This window comes from Schistocerca nitens, chromosome 1 (genome assembly GCF_023898315.1).
Source record: "Schistocerca nitens isolate TAMUIC-IGC-003100 chromosome 1, iqSchNite1.1, whole genome shotgun sequence".
Lineage (NCBI taxonomy): Eukaryota > Metazoa > Arthropoda > Insecta > Orthoptera > Acrididae > Schistocerca > Schistocerca nitens.
The window spans coordinates 753,817,472-753,835,383 of NC_064614.1; the positions used below are offsets into that span (position 1 = coordinate 753,817,472).

At 41.0% G+C, this 17,912-nt stretch overlaps 2 protein-coding genes across 3 annotated transcripts in view; one reads left to right on the forward strand and one right to left on the reverse strand.

Moving 5' to 3' along the window:
- Positions 1-17,912, forward strand: part of LOC126260869 (phospholipase ABHD3) — a 548,197-nt gene that overhangs the window by 444,962 nt on the left and 85,323 nt on the right. The window lies entirely within an intron of this gene.
- Positions 1-17,912, reverse strand: part of LOC126260853 (uncharacterized) — a 76,721-nt gene that overhangs the window by 58,131 nt on the left and 678 nt on the right. For both annotated transcript variants that reach the window (XM_049958276.1, XM_049958268.1), the window contains exon 2: positions 13,246-13,383. In XM_049958276.1, the coding sequence (XP_049814233.1) occupies positions 13,246-13,383 (138 nt within the window). The remainder of the gene's footprint in view (positions 1-13,245; positions 13,384-17,912) is intronic.

Below are 17,912 nucleotides of genomic sequence, written 5' to 3' on the forward strand. Positions count from 1 at the left end.
GCAGGTATTCCAATTTTCTCTTAGCCTCAGTGTAGGTCAATCAGTCCAGGGTCTTGTACTCCACGATTTTTCTTTCTTTCTTTCTGGAGAATCCTGCAGTCTGGTGAGCAAGGTGAATGGTGCTCTACACAGTTGACACAGATGGGAGGCAGGGCACATGGAGTATTGGGGTGTGATGGGCATCCGCAATCTCGACATGTGACGCTGGAAGTACAGTGGGAAGACATATGGCCAAACTTCCAGCACTTAAAGCACTGCATTGGGGGAGGGATATAGGGCTTTAAATCACAGCGGTAGACCATCACTTTGACCTTCTCGGGCAATGAATCACCCTCGCAGGCCAAGACGAAGGGCACTGGTGGCAACCTGGTTATCCCTTGGACCCCAGTGGAGACGCCAGACAAAATGTACACCTCGCCACTCTAAATTGGCGTGCAGCTCATCGTCAGACTGCAAAAGAAGGTCCCTGTGAAATATGATACCCTGGACCATACTTAAGCTCTTATGGGGTGTGATGGTTACAGAAACATCCCCCAGCTTGTTACAAGCGAGTAACATCCGTGACTGGGCAGATGATGCCGTTCTGATCAAGACTGACCCGGACCTCATTTTGGACAATCCCTCCACCTCCCCATACTTTTCCTCTAAATGCTCAACAAAAAACTGAGGTTTCATCATTGTGAAAGACTCCCCAACATACCAGGTACCGCGGCGAGTAAGATCCGCTGCCATCCTTAGCCTGACGTTCCTGCCATGGTGTGGCCAGAGAGGGGAACGATTTGGGGTTATACTTCTGTGCGTTGAATTGAGCTTGTGAACGCTTAGAGACTGCTGGTGTTTTGCCACCAGCAAGTGATGATGGAGTATGCTTCATCGCATGTCATCCGCCCTGATGCCACCCACTCCGACCAGGGGACCTCCCCATGGCCGTCATCCAGTCGCAGCAAAAGCCACCTGGCAGGATGACCATTGCTGGGAGTCTCGATGCCCCAGGGGGATGGGCATCTACCCCTCGGCATACATCATATGTGGGGAGTTAACCTCTGTGTGGTAAGGGGCTACAACCAACAGGGTACATGGCGGCCCCACCACAATGGACTGGCTATCGTGCTGGATATCAAGTTCAAGGACGTCCATGGTCTTCGGTGACACAGAAAGCAACACTGCCTAGTGCATGGTAGAAAACGTACCAAAGTGTCCTCGCCCAAGAGATGGAGAATCAATGGGACTAAAATGTGATGACGAGAAAGTGGGCTAAAGATTTCAATGCACGATGGACACAATGCACCATGTAAGGAGCCCTTCCCCAATTGGCTCGCTCTTCAGGAAATTTTTGAAGAATGGTGGTCAGACCCTACAGGGGACCATCACATAAAGGCCAAAACGCGTGAAACTCCTTTCAGTCGCCTCTTACGACAGGCAGGAATACCTTGGGCCTATTCTAAACCCCGGACCCGCAGGGGGGAGCTTCATGGGAGGATAGAGACCTGACAAACTGTGAGTACACAGTTTGCTTAGAGTTGCTGATGTCAGATCCTCAATGGTAGAGTACCCATTTCCACCAGGAGGCTCTCCAGGGGTCTTTGAGCTTGGACAGAAGCTAACCGCACACCACTATGGAGGACAAAGACTAACAAGTTTAGCACTGGTGATACTGCCAATCCATAAATCAAGAAGGATAAAATAAAACCTTTGAGGAATCACGGAAGAACTGTGTGGTCATCTCTCCGAGCAGTGTTGCTGAGGATCAGAGGGTGTCAAGTTTCCTCCAGCAAGTTGCCTTTAGCTAGCATGTGGGGTGATAATGTTACATTATCATCAAATAAAAGCAGTAAAACTCTAAAATTTTCAGCTATTTCAGGTAACTGATTACCTAGGTACAGTTCTGGTTGAGGATGCACAGTCCTGAGCTGTCAAAAGTGTACGATCAGAGTTTATGTACAAGAAATGTTGATATACTGTGGTGCACAATGATGTGGAACTGTGTGTAAACAAAAGTCAACTGTGTACAGTGAGGGTGAAACTGGGAACCATGGTGGCCACTATATTATTAACTGCAAAGAGGGAACCCTCAAAATCAAACCCTGAGGGATCCTATTCTCTTGTACAAACAAGTTCCCAAGAGTTAAACTAACCTGGAATAGTTGAAGCAATAAAAACCTTCTGCAGAAAAACTGGTAAGCAATGCTGAAAAATACCCGTGTAGTGTAGACAGAATGTGATGGCACAAGACAGTATCACACATCTTTTGTAAATCAAAAATATGGTGATCAGGTGTTGATGGTGCATGAAAGCACTCTGCACTGCAGATTCCAGATGCATCAGATGATCTCTGGTGGAATAGAAAACCCAAAAGCTGGTTTGAATATGAATAGCAATGGATGTGCTCTGGCTTTCAGGCACCAACACAGTCTTCGACTGACCATTCTACACCACTGAAGGAAATTCACTTCCCTTTCTTGCTGTATACGGCTGAAAATATATTTGTGTGTGTGTGTGTGTGTGTGTGTGTGTTTTAAATATGTCATTAAAAGATGTTAAAGGTCTTGGTTGTGTATTTTATTGGGTCCAGGAGATATCTACACCCTGCTAAAAGCTCTCCAGAGCTTCCATTCACTAAATGTACAATTGCAGGTGTTGCACATGGAAAGATAGATCGTTTTATGCCACCAGGAATTTATGAGTCAGGAAATGGTAGTTGCTGCATGCAGAATCTTTGACAAAGTTTGTCATAAAATGTTCAGTCATTGCAGAGGTATCACTATGAGTATCACTGTTGACAAAGGTGCTGGTAACTGTTGTGGCTGCAAATACTCTAGACAAAAGGATGCACACTCTCATAGATAATACAGACTGTTCCCAACACAATTACTTTTGGTTCTTTATCAAAAACCACACCTTCACTCAAAGTCCTTTAAATGTAATTAAATGTCCTGTAGAAGGATATCATTTCTGTCATTTTAGCGTCTTCTGCACACTCTTGAGAGTTGCAGCTATTTCTTCTGACAGATATGGCACAGGTTTCCAGTGTGAGGGAGGTGGTGTTGGGAGGGGGTGAAGAAATGGGGATATATAATACTGGCAATAACATCTTTCACCACTCCTTGGGATTAACTTAAAACATTGCTTTGGCGGTAAGAGCTTGCCAGTTGTTCTTCCTGGCAAAGCAATATGGTACATATTCCACTGGTCAGCAGTCTTATTATTGTTGTTGTTGTTTTATGGGACCAAACTGCAATGTCAACAGTCCCTTCATTGACCAAATGTTTAAAAGTTGTCAATGATGCTAAGGAAAGAGATGATGGTTTTCTGTTCATGACACCACAAATTGCTGTGGCAATGTCAGAGCAGATCCAATGTGTAGGGTGACAAGTAGGATGCCTGGCCATCAGATATTATGTTAATATCTGGGTTTGGGGGTGGGGAGCCAGGTTGGTGGCCCCTACAGGCTGAAACTCCAGGGGAGGGGGCGGGGGGGGGGGGGGTCGCTTTATGCCCGTCCCCTATTATACCAGCATAGTTTATTATAACAACAGCATTTTCTTATAAAATGCAGGGTTCATTTGACGGCTGTCTCATTTTCTGTGAGAAGAAATTTAAGGAGGAGTCCAATTTCATTAATACTCACTCACGTTGGCATGAGCAGAGCATGCCCCAAATATATGGACTTCTGTCAGCAGAGCACCACATATACCTCAGGGCGAGTCTGTTGCTTTCAGAATAATATTATGCTTGGCTGGGAGTTGTCAATGCATAGTCTGCATAGGAAGACTAATTCTTTCCAAGAAGCTCTTTGAGGGATCCTCTATGTGGCTTTGGTTCCCTTAACTGGACGTAATACATATAAAAGCTATTACAGTTTGCCACTCCTCTTCCCATCCTTTTAGGATTAGGTTTCTTAGTTGGGATCATACATCTGTGGTGGGGATTCTAAGGTCTAGCAGTTTTTCTGATGTTGCTTGCTTGGCCTTCTGATCAGCCAATTCATTTCCTGAAATGCCCACATAGTTTGGTGATCAAATGAATGTGATGTGGGTGAGAGCATTGTGAAACTCTGCTAACTAATCTTGAAGGTTGTATACAAGTAAATTGTGCATGTAACATTGGTCAACAGTTTGTGAACAGCTCATTGAATTGCAGCATAGTAGGAAGCTCTCACTCTACCAAGTTTGTGTGTGGCACTGGACCTGGCTGACTGCAGTAAGTTGCACAGAAAGCCACTACACATGTTCGGTAGAGAATTTTTCAGAGCCACAGCTGTAAACAAAACCAAAAGCCACTCAGCGGTTAATTCTGGAGCCTCAGTGCAGATAGTTTGAGAGTTGGGGTAGTCATTGAGAACTGAGTGAAACAGCTAATAGATTGGTGTTCTCCTATGACTTCTGGGTCAGGTCTAGACATATTACAGGCTGCATTACTCACCATGGAAGTACATCAGGAAGAGAGAATCTTGCACATACCAGCACAGAAAGTTAGAAGTTGTTCCTCAGAGCATTCAATCACATCCATGCTGGTTGCCTGCTCCGGGTTGGATTGTAAAGAGCCTTTACAGTTGATGGCGAAAAATAAATGAGTGACACAGGTGATTGGGCATCTGGAGAACTGTTACTGTGTAATCTGAGAGTAGAAGTTTGTGCCGGACTCTCCGTAGTGGGACACTAGCCTCTGCTAGAAGACTTTGATGCAGCTCTTGCAAAAAACTCCAGTCACTGCCTCATGCTACTCTGGTGGACAGGGTTGAGCAAGTGTAATACTGATGGAGCTGTGGATCCATATGCAAGACACTAAGTTCAAATATGAGGGCACTAGTGACATGTAAAATCTTTTGAGAACTGTGTGATCTGTTACCAGTTGATGCTACTGAGGAACCATAGCATGTTGGGCATCATGCAGTTATTTTCAGTTGGTATACATGTGACAACAGTGTCAGTTTGCTTTTCATGAGAAGACCCTGGAGGTGGTGTTATTCAGCCAGTTGTGGTACCTGATTATTCAGTTAGACCACAAGATGAGGATTGGCTGTTCTAAGCCTACAGAAATACATGATTCGAGTTTTTGATGGAGAGAATTCATGGTCATGTTTCTGGACCCAGTCTTGTTCCTTTTGAATAGCTCTCTGGAGCTGGCGTTCAGCAGCATGCATTAATGTGGCACTGTAGTGTAGGTAGAAATAGCCTATTTATAGAGCTGGTGAGACCATGGTGCCCACAACACATGCTAGCCCATTGACTGTGATGACGAAGATTGCGATACTCTGGTGCAATTCCTGTGAAACACTTATCTTGTATATGTCATTTGCTCTGGTTTGCTCCAGTCCAGACACTGGAGAGTAGCAGAAATATGAATGTCTTGGTAACTATCAGCTAGTGGCCACAGAAAGCCCATCTGCGGAATGTGGAAAGGATATGACGGTGGTGTCAGATGCTAGGTGTAGTCCACAGAGCACAGTGATTAATGGGTAGAAATGTGCAAATGCATCTCTAATTGCAAAGACCAAGCACACCAGATGACCAGTGGTGGATCAGAATTCACAGAAGTCTCATTATTATGGGAATGGGAGCCTGTGTGACTCAAGGCACCACACAAATTGCTGGTTTATCATTATTTCAAATGGCTTGCACAATCTGTTTGTCAGGCTTATTGGTCTACAGCTGTGTAATAGGTGCGAGTTCTTCCCTTTCTTCAGAGGGAGTACTATGGTACTTTCTTGCCACTGGTAGGAGAAAACCCCCTCTTGCATATATGGTTAAAAGTTTCAATGATGTGTGTTTAGCTCTCTCCTTTATGTTGTTTTATCACCTGATTGTGGATTCTGTCCAGCCATGGTAATGTACCTCGGCACTGAGATAGTGCACTAACTAGCTCTGATTAGCTGAATTCTACTGCTGAACTTGCTGAGTGGAAAATGATATGTTGGAAGATTTCATCATGAGCTTGCAATCTAAAAGGATCTGTGGTTTGGGATGGAGTGGTCACTGTCACAGATGACCTTGTGGGTGTTCCACTGGATCAAAGTTGAGATGCCCGGATTGCATAGTTTAATATCTATCGCAAGTATGTCCTAAGGGCTGTACTAAAGAGTGGTAGATTTCCACAGTTAAACTGGCTGAGTTAAAGTTCAGAATGTAATTAATCTGTTACTTGGACATTGTTAAATATTTCTGCTGATCCTCAGAGGACTGAGGGCATTTAAGTCTGTTGTAGATTGAGGTGTGGAGGCAGATGATCCACTTGTCCATCAGTTTGTCAAAGATACATACTGTTTGTGGGAAAGAAGATATTGTAACAGACAGATGAACACTGCCTATCACAGCTAAATGCAGTACTGAGGGACACTTGCTTGCTGAAGATATCCAAATGTATGAGCATGTATATGCCTCCAGATACTCTATCAATATTAGCACAATTTTTACAGTACGCATTACAGTTTTTAATATGAGCTTGCAGGATTCAGTCAGGTGGTGATGGTATATATTACAATTCCATTTTAAGAACGTCAGATTTCGGTCCAGAATAGCATCAAATGGTAAAGGAAGTACAGCTTACTTTTCTAGTGGTTAAAGTTCCACTTTAGAGTGTTGTCCTACATCAGTATTCATAGAGGAATGAGGACTGGATCCACTGGTACTGCCCAATCCAGGTTCACTTCTGAGTTTTCCTTTTTGACACTTTGAGGTTTTGGTTAATGAGACTTTTCTTCTGGGACAGAAGAGGACATTTCTGTCTATGACTCATGACTTCTGGCTCTTTCAGCCAGTGGTTGGGATTAGGATGTGCATCTGTTTCCTTCTTGGATGGGACACTGTGGCAGGCATTATGTCTGGTGACGCTGGAGGAAATCGAGGCATGTCCAGCTGCGCCAGTGAGGTGGTCACCAAGAGTAATAAGGATTTGGGGGGGCGAGGAAGCTACATCATTTCTCTGAACCAGAAAATGGGCTTTAGCATGTTGCTAGGGTTAATAATTTGTTTGAGACCTTATCATCATACTGTAGTCTGATATAAATTGCTTGATAATTGACACTTCATGCATTGGAACTGGTTTCCTACAGTCACAGCATTCAATGACACACCCAAACCATTCACTGCTGCCGAACTGTCACAACAATTGGTCGGTTCACTTCCAATTCCCTGTCTGGCATTCTTTCTTGATGTGTTTGGATCCCAAATCATGGGTCTGGCACCTTCACTTCAAATTTCATCTTACATGATGACCACACCCACACAACATATACACCTAACGACGCTAATGAAACACACATTTCATACACACAGCAGTAACTAAACACTATTGGATACTTTTGTACAAGATATGATTCAGTTTCACATACGCTGTTGTTATAATTACAAGGATCGGCTTACATTGGATAAGCTTTGTTAAGACATTGTGGGAAATCAAGTTTTTGAAGGCTGCAATTCTTCATTGCAAATGAGTGGTCACAGTAAATATATATTGACTCTGTCAGTGTTGTACTTTAGCAGAATTGTTAGCATATTAATCTGCCACGTTGAAAGTCATAAGTTCAAAGCTGATCAAACACTGTGAAATTTTTTTATTTCTGAATTGAATCAAAAGAGTTTGATCATTTTTACTGAAGTAATTGGTTTAAATGTATTTTTTAGTTATAATCCTTTACTATGTCATTTTCATCATTGTACTGACTTTTTTTATTTGCTCTTATTTTTCTACACATCACTCTTTTTTTAGGAATCTACCTGTGTCATCTACGAGGGTGAGTCAAATGAAACTTCAAATATTTTTTTAAATATTATTTATTGTGCAGAAGTGGTACTAAGCTGTATCACTTTTCAACAAAATCTCCCCCACGCTCAATGCAAGTCCTCCAGTGCTTACAAAGTGGATAAATTCCTTTAGAAAAAAATTCTTTTGGTAGTCCGCACAACCACTCATGAACTGCGTGGCATACCTCTTCATCAGAATGGAACTTCTTTCCTCCCATTGCGTCTGAGTGGTCCAAACATATGGAAATCACTTGGGGCAAGGTCTGGTGAGTGTGGTGGATGAGGAAGACACTCAGAATGCAGGTCTGTGATTGTTGCAACTGTTTTACAGGCAGTGTGGGGCCTTGCATTGTCATGTTGCAAAAGGACACCTGCTGACAGCAATCTACGTCGCTTTGATTTGATTGCAGGCCGCAGATGATTTTTTAGGAGATCTGTGTATGATGCACTGGTGACAGTGGTTCCTCTAGGCATGTAATGTTCCAAAATGACGCCTTTTTCATCCCAAAAGAGTGTCAGCATAACCTTCCCTGCTGATGGTTCTGTTCGAAACTTCTTTGGTTTAGGTGATGAGGAATGGCGCCATTCCTTGCTCGCTCTCATTTCTGGTTGGTGGAAGTGAACCCGGGTTTCGTACCCAGTAACGATTCTTGCAAGGAAGCCATCACCTTCTCGTTCAAAGTGCCGAAGTAGTTCTTCACAAGCATCAACATGTTGTTCTCTCATTTCAGGAGTCAGCTGCAGTGACACCCAACTTGCAGACACTTTGTGAAACTGGAGCACATCATGCACAATGTGGTGTGCTGACCCATGACTAATCTGTAAACATGTCATTCACTGTCACTCGGTAGTTTTCCTTCACTATGGCTTCAACTGCTGCAATGTTCTGTGGAGTCACAACTCATTGTGCCTCACCTGGACGAGGAGCATCATCTGCTAACTTCCTACTCCATTTGTAGACCTGCTTCTGTGACAAACATGCATCACAGTACTGAACCTTCATTCATCGATGGATTTCAATAGGTTTCACACCTTCACTACGCAAAAACTGAATAACAGAATGTTGTTCTTCCCTGGTGCAAGTCACAAGTGGGGCGGCCATCTTTATACTGACACTAAGACGGTATGTGTGCATCTGCACTATGCTGCCACCTACAGGCCATTCTGCACGCTTACCAACCTTCAGGATAACGGCGTGATATTTCAATTTGTAATTACAAATTTAAGGTTTTCATTTGACTCATCCTCGTATAATCTGTAGCCAAGTACCAACGACGACTGCTCAATGGTTTGTAATGTGGCAGCTCACATAGCCAGCGAGTGGATAGTTTCAAGTAACAAATGATAACGAGAGCTTATAGTTGGCTTTTAGCGCTGAAACTTAACTTTTGTGTCTTGAGTTTGCTTTTAGAGGTTAGCTTTAACAGATATGAAGAAAGAGATCGTGAATTTAGTTCTGCCACATACACCACTTTCTCGGATACATTTCACATCACAAGGCTGTGGTTAACTTATGACACGAGTTTAAATTCAGGGCTATAAAATGTGTCTCCTACCACTGTTCAATCACTGATCACTTCAAATCAGCTGTTAACAGGGCATTTCGCATTTCTAACATGCCTTGTGGCGGCCACTTCCAACATTACCCTGTGTTACACATTAACAGCATTTGTGAAGTGACTTGCTGTGTTTGTCTGTCACCTACGAGTGAGCGGGGTAGCCGGCAGCCGACATGGCAAAACACCGTAACACGAAAGTGACAGACGTCAACTATTAAGTAATTTTAAAAAGTCAATAGGTATGAATTGTCTACGTTCGCAAAGTTGCTGTGTTGATAGGGTGCAGTTCTTCATATTTCTTCCTACAATCTTTCTGTAACAGGCTACATAGTACTTTGTATTTATGGATCTTCTATCTCTTTTACAGTGGACATTCCAGTGAAAAGGAGGTAAAGGTGTGACTTTCTGGGGCAGTTTACACATGAAAGCAGTTGCTCACATGGTTGCTCTTGCATTTGATGCCTTACAGCATGCCCACAGTACACTGGGTGGACACACAACTCAACCTCAGGCAACTAATTTCTCTCTCAGGTGACAGAAAACAGGGTTTGACATCACACCTATCAATGTAGCCTTAACCTTCTCAAGTAGAACATTTCAACTGATGACTGGGATAAATGGACCAGTGTACAACCTATTCTCCTCGAGTTTGTTCTGAATGTGGTGAACAAAATGTTTTCAGCACAGCTCGAAGTTTGCATGCAGTTCTTCATCCGTTTGTGATGTTAGGTCCCGATGGAAGTTAATACCATCAATTCCTTCAATTTTGTTATGAGGACTGATGGTGACTGATGTATTTGCAAGCTTGTGACAAGCCTGAAGTGCATGTGACTGGTTAGCTTTCAAAGTTTTTACCATCAATGATCCACTTCTCATATTCTCAATTTCAGTGGCCTCTCCAAACATACTCTCAATATTTTCAGTGGAAAACGATGGCTTTTTTGTTGCAGAAGACTGTCTATCAGTTCCGGAATATATCATGAACTGTGAAAATTGTCTGTTCCATTTCTTCTTGTCTGGCTCTCATCCCCATGGCATGATTTGAGGGGGATGCTGTCAGGTTTTAGGTCTTTGCATTGAAATCTATACCCGGGCCGGTGAAACATGTCACTTGATAGCTCACGTGTGGTTGGCTACACTGCAACTGCGAGGTTGCAATAGCTGCAGCTGCCACCACACACGCCCACAACTCTGAAGTATGTTTTGTAAATGTAAGAAACAATCAAACTTTATACATAAGTGCAACAAAGTACATTTTCCTACCAAGGAGAGAATGAAGACGGAGACCAAGCGGTTGATGGTATATGAAACTGGGAAATAAAAACACCAGAAGTTAAAGACAATATCAATGAAAAGTCGTTCCAAATTGTTACAGTAAAGCTGCATGTAAGACATTGTATAATAATGTAAATCTAAGCATACCAAATAACACGCTATCCACACTCAGAAAGAAAAAGAATTAATTCTGTATACATTTACACTCACCAGTTTACGATGTCAATGGCGCAATTCCATCCAGTTCTTCTTCACTATCATCGGAATCGGCACCAAATCTGTTTTCTTTGTCATCATCATCATCATCATCAAGAGAAATCATTAATTGTTCGTTTTCATTTATAATACCATCTATAGTACGTGCTTCTCGTATCAGTTTAGCAACATGGTCTACTTTTTTCCTCCTTGAGGTGGCGTCTACAGTAGCAAGACCTTCACATAGCAGTCTCTCCACTTTTGTTATACTAAAAGTCTTGTTGTTACTTCTAATGTATGCCTTCACTTCGCTCCAAACCAATTAAATTGGATTAAAATGGCAGTGATAAGGCAATAGCCTAATTACCAAGTGACCCTGTTTGCTGGCAATTTCATCTACAATGTATTTAGGTGTCACAGGCTTATTTTGTTTCACGAGCGGGTATAACAGCAGCTTTGTCATGCTCATATCCACAGCAATGTCTCTCGCCTGCAATCAGTGCACCATAGTTTCTTTTACGGTCACTAGTGGTTGGAGTTTTATCTAAAATCATGGAATGGTATCGTGCATTGTCCATCACAAAACTGTTGGAACATTAAACTGGAGAAACAAATTTTTAAACCACTGTAGAAACCGTGGGTAGTCCATATCCTCATGATAGTCACCAGTTTTTTTCGATGGAAAAACTAGAAGTCCTTCAGACACAAAGCCGTTTGAAAATCCTGCATTTCTCAACTGATTCTCCAGCGTTGACCCAGGTTTCGCCTAACCAAATGACTGAGTGTATGGCCTTTCCTACAATTTTGTGTAAGAAAATGGTACAAGCTGCAACGACATGAGCTTTTTCTAGTAACAGTTTTCGTCCATCTAACTTTTTAAAACGGAAGCCAATACTTTTTAATATCATCTTAAGTGACGTTTTCCCCCTGAGAAAAGTTCACTTTCTTTAATGAAATTAGCAACTTCGCTATTGTGGGTATTCTTTCCTTTTATAGTATCTGTATATGTGTGATGAATTGCATTGGATTGGAAAGAATCAATATCTGTAACAGGACAAGGCAGCTTTTTTTCTTGCCCAGAGTACTTAAAAACACACTGTTTCTTCCACAGGGGCTTTCTTCCACACTGTTTACATCCTTATAACTGTTCTTCCACCGAGTCCTAGAGTTTTCATGGTACGCTCTAAAACTTTATCGACAGGAATCGACGCATGCCCATGAACAGAAACAAATTCTTCTTCTTGCTTGTAAAACTCACGCGTCCGTGACATTGTTTAACAAACAAAAACTGCAATCATGGCGGTAACACAACAACAGCAGGCATTCATGCACTAACATACCATGTTTACACGGAAACCGGCAACGTGGTAGCGCCGACGCCGGAACCGGCTTTTGTTCGGTGCTGTTATTGGTTCAGAAGACATGGCGCCTCCGGTTCCTCACTTGTTTGTTAGTTGTACTACCAACTCTACAGCGCTTAGGGAGTGACCTTGAAGTGACATGTTTCAGCGGCCCGGGTATAGTTTTCTTTCTGATGATATTATGAAAAGGCTAGACTGCACCTTGCCACATAGATGAGGCACTGAGTCACAGATGGGCACAATGAGGAAGCCTGCAGTCGGTCCCCAGTACCCACATACAGTGACCTTATGAGTGTGTGTTTTTTTTCCCTACCCCAGAAGGAAGACTTCACTTACATTCTTGTAACTAACTATTTTAACAATCTTGTCTGCAACCCATTGCCTCCTCTATGTGGGAATACCAACCTATCCATCGCATAACACTGCATGGGGGAGTAAAAGAATAGTTGAACATTAGATTTGTGACATGGGAAAGGTTAGGACCTTATGTTTTCCAGTTCTGTATTCTCAAAAAAACTGTGAGACCTATGAGGGGATAGGGGAGATGGGGTGGCAACTGGAAGAAAAGTAGTGTTTACTATAATAACAGACACATTGTGGAAACAGTACAGTATGCTTGTGATAGTATCCTGCTTTCGGAAAGTGGTATGCTGAACAGATGTGCTGTTCTCAACACCTTTAGTAGATGTCACAGCAAAACTGTAGATGCTCATATGTCCAGAGATGAGGTTCTGTAGCCACATGTTACCGTTTCATGGAGTAATAACCATCTGCATCAAGCTGATGAATCTCTCTGGTGGCAATGTTCACCATAATGTCTGTCCAGCTAAATCTCAATTTCTGAAGCCTACAAAGCAATTTAAACCTGCACTGTTGTAATTAATATAAGTATTTAATGTCAACACTGTTGTCATTAGAGAAGAGTAAAAGCTGAGGTGAAGAAAATCAGCAATGTCCTTTCCACAGGCAGCATTACAACGTCTTTCCTAATTAATTTAAGAAAACGGCAGAATGTGTGTGTGTGTGTGTGTGTGTGTGTGTGTGTGTGTGTGTGTGTGTGTGTGTGTGTGTGAGAGAGAGGGCAGAAAGCAAAAATTTAACAATGTGACTTACCGTTATAAGATACTTTGATCTGTACTGAAAAGCACCAAAAAATCCAAATATGACAAATATTATATGAAAAAAATTTGCAAGAATTGGTGCCCACATGTAACCCAAGAAGTCGAAAACTTGACGTTCAACTGTTGAAACCTGAAACAATAACACAGCACAAGCATAAAGTTTTGGCCAAGAGGAACTTTGTTTTTAATGTAAACATAATATAATTAGTTTATACCTATTATTATTCATCAGAAATAATGTTACACAACGAAAAGACACAAGCTTGTGGCTTACAAGGGCTGAAGTAATAAATTCAAAACATGAAACAATGGTTCTACAACCACAAATTATCATCAATAGAAAGATAAATGCAGGAAGTTTTAAATGTGGTTACTCACAAATATGGAATGGGCACCTCAAAGAGCACAGATTAACAATAACTAAACCAAGTTTGTGGCACCAAAGTTAGTGTACAGTCCCTAGTGAATGAGACAGAAACTGAAATTGAGGGTAGCAAAGCACAAGCTGCAATGCTGTTCCTTTACAAAGGAAATCCCAGTAGAAATGGCCCAATTTAATCCTTGTACCACTGAAAAGATGAATGAAATAAGTATCAGTGTCAGTGGTGTTGAGAAACAGCTGACATTGTTAAAACTGAACACAGCTCCAAGGTGCCATGTAAGCCTTGTTACAGTCTTTACTGAATTTGTCACCGAGTTAGCCCCTTTTCTAACTATAATCAATCATAGATCCCTCGAACAAAAAAACCATACCCAGTTCTTGGAAAAAGCACAGATCACACCTATCTACAAGAAGGGGAAAAAGCACAGATCACACCTATCTACAAGAAGGGTAGTAGAAGCAATACAAAAAGAGATTGGTGATAAACATCTTAGTAAATTAGCTTACTACGACTATTTTTACTCATTGCTTTCATATGGTATCATATTTTGGGGTAATTCATCACTGAGGAATAAAGTATTTATTGCACAAAAGCGTGTAATCAGAATAATAGCCGGAGTCCACCCAAGATCATCCTGCAGACATTTATTTAAGGATCTAGGGATATTCACAGTAGCTTCTCAGTATATATACTCTCTTATGAAATTCGTTATTAACAACCAAACCCAATTCAAAAGTAATAGCAGTGTGCATAACTACAATACTAGGAGAAAGGATGATCTTCACTATTCAAGATTAAATCTAACTTTGGCACAGAAAGGGGTGAATTATACTGCCACTAAAGTCTTTGGTCACTTACCAAATAGTATCAAAAGTCTGGCAGATAACCAACAAGTATTTAAGAAGAAATTAAAAGAATTTCTGAATGACAACTGCTTCTACTCCATAGAGGAATTTTTAGATATAAATTAAAAAATATATAGTAAAAAAAAATACAAAAATAAAAAAGTTGTTATATTAACCTAAGTATGTTGTTAAATTAACTTTATTATGTCACATATTGGAAAATTTGACTCGTTCCACATCATTACGAAATATCGTATTCATGATCCATGGAACTAGTATTAATCTAATCTAATCTAGCATCCATTATCCTTGACATTGTTGTAGAATCTTAGAGCATATTCTCAGCTCAAACATAAGGTATCTCAAACAGAATGACCTCCTCCATGCCAACCAGCATGGATTTTTGAAACATAAAAGATGTGAAACCCAGCTCTCACTTTTCTCACATGACACCCTGAAAGCCGTGGATCACAGCAGTCAGGTATATGCAGTATTTCTCAATTTCTAAAAAGCATTTGACTAAGTACCACACCAAGGTTTACATAATCAAAAGTAGGATCGTATGGGGTATCAAGTGAAATTTGTAACTGGATTTAGTGAAATTTGTGACTGGATTTGTGACTTTTTGGTAGGGAGGATGCAGCATGTTACCTTGGATGGAGGGTCATCAGATGTAGAAGTAACTTCGGGTGAGTCCGAAGGAAGTGTGTTGGGACCCTTGCTGTTTATGTTTTACATTAATGACCTTGCTGACAATGTTAATAGTAAAATCAAGTGAAATGTGCGACTGGATTGAGGACTTTTTGGTATGGAGGACTCAGCATGTTATCTTGGATGGAGAGTCATCAGGTCTAGAAGTAACTTCGGGTGTGCCCCAGGGAAGTGTGTTGAGACCCTTGCTGTTTATGTTGTATATGAATGAACTTGCAGACAATATTAATAGTAAAAATCAGGCATTTTGCAGATGATGCAGTTATCTATCATGAAATACAGTCTGAAAGAAGCTGCATAAATATTCAATCAGATCTTGGTAATATTTCAAAGTGTTGCACAGATTGACAACTTCCTTTAAATATTCAGGGATGTAATATTTTGCACTTTACACATACCTGTGTTTAACACCTTGTAGGGATATGAAATGAAACGATCACATAGGTTCAGTTGTGGGTGAAGCAGGTTTGGTTTATTAGTAGAATACTGAGGAAGCACAATCAGCTACTAATGAGATTGCTTACAAATCATTCTTGTGGCCCATCCTAGAATATTGCTCAAGTGTATGGGACTAACGGGGGATATTGAGCGTATACAGAGAAGGGCAGCACGAATGTTCACAGGTTTGTTTAATCTGTGGGAGACTGTCACAGATATACTGAAGGAAATGAACTGGAAGACTCTTTAAACTCTATGTAAACCATCCCAAGAAAGGTTATTAATTCTTCCTCACTCCATATGTGAATGCAACAGGAAGAAAATAACTGGTACAATGGGACGTACCCCTTTCCATGTGCCTCACGGTGGTTTGCACAGAATAAGTGCAGATTTAGATCAAGAGCTGTTGAAATGCCAACTGTCTGGCAGAATGGGAAAGGAAAAATAAAGTTTGAAGATACGCAGCTGGAAACAGCGTACAGCTAAAAATATCTTGTGTGCATTATTCGAGTTTGGAATCTGCTCTGGAATAAACTAGTCCCCTTAAGATCAAAACACAGACTCTCCTTCAGTCATTATTTATCCCCATAATAACATATGGCCTAGAAACCTGCACAACAACCAAATAGGTAGGCAACAAACCGCGAGTGCAGAAATGGATTTCCTACAAACTATGCTCCAGGAAGGTAGGAAGAACATGGTAAGAAATGAAAAATAAGGGAAAAAAGGTAGAGTTCACACATCCTTGGCAAAAATATGCCCGTTTGAGATGGTTAGCCTAAGTCAAATAATTGGATGAGGGAAGGATAGCAAAACAATGGCTACATACCAGAGTGATTACTGGATGACTGGTAGGAACACCAAGGAGTAGATGGCTGGACCAAATGGGCGAGGATATAGAAGGGAGAGAAATCACAGCTGGGATATAGCCCCAGCGTAGAACGGTATGTGCACAAACAAGTGGAGAGTATTTGAGAACCACATCCAAGCTCTGGAGTGGAAACTGATGATGGTGACTGACTAATATATAATTTTTCTGTGAGTTTATGGAAAATAATTTCCACTTACTTAATGAGAATTGGAAGAGTGGATAGTATTGTTCACAGAAGGAATACAGTACAATATCCATGATAATGAGAAAACTATATAATATGTTAAAACCTTCCTTCAAGCAACTTACACAAGTTCACAGTTTTGTCTTGAAAATGACAGGAGGGTCACCTATTCAATATGGGCAGTTGTCTATGACATCACCTGGCCGCATTCCCATAAGTATTTTGAACACTGTATATGCCAGGAGAAACTCGGGTTAATTAAAACCTAAGCCTACTATGCTAGTGATGCTGACTACATTGTTTAGAGGCAAAATTACGACCACCAAGATCACAACACATTCAACAAACATAATTGTCCACTGCATGTAGACGTAGACTTAAGATTTATTTGCCAGTAAACTAAATGGAGAGGAAGTATCAAATATTTTACACAAATATATCGCAGAATCGAGTTGTGACCAAATGTACAATGAGCCCAGATTATTATTCACTATTTTTAGTGTTTTCACTTATAATGTTTGTTTGGTGACTGTGGCTAGCATTATCAAAGATACTATAACAACCAGTTTCTATTGGTAGACATTAGCTTTCCAGAAGGCTGGCCACTGGTGCCAAAGAATTATTAGGCTATCTTATGAAGCTAAGAAAATCCATGTACCACCATCCTTTGGATAACAGTCATTTGATGGCTGCAAAAGCATGAACAAACAGACTCATTTAGAAGATTACAACTTGGTTGCAAACAGAAAAGGTGTGCCACGAGAATGTGGCAAATATTTAACAAAAGCTAGATTTCAATGAGTGATTTATTTTAATGTTGTCGTGGGTCAAAGCAGGGAGACGGCGTTGGCATGTTTAACATTTACTGAAAATGGACAATGAAACTGATATTGATATTACTTTATGTGGACATCTCCATAGGGGCTCACAGGAAACTTGCACTCAAGGTGGAGATGCTTCTACGAAACCGCAGTTTCTATTCTGTTGCTGAATTTCTGGAAACAAAATTGTATTTCTCTTGACATATGTTCTTTCTCACTGCACATGGTTTCCGATTACACAGCTGTGGTCTTCTTATGTGTTAGCTTTCTAAGTAAAGCTGTCATGTTTAAAGTAATATTTTCATTATCGTTTCATATACCAAATACAGAAATACTGTTTGTTACGTGTACTGCATTTTACTTGTATGTGTACGTTGTAATGAAATATCATATCAAATGTGCAAGT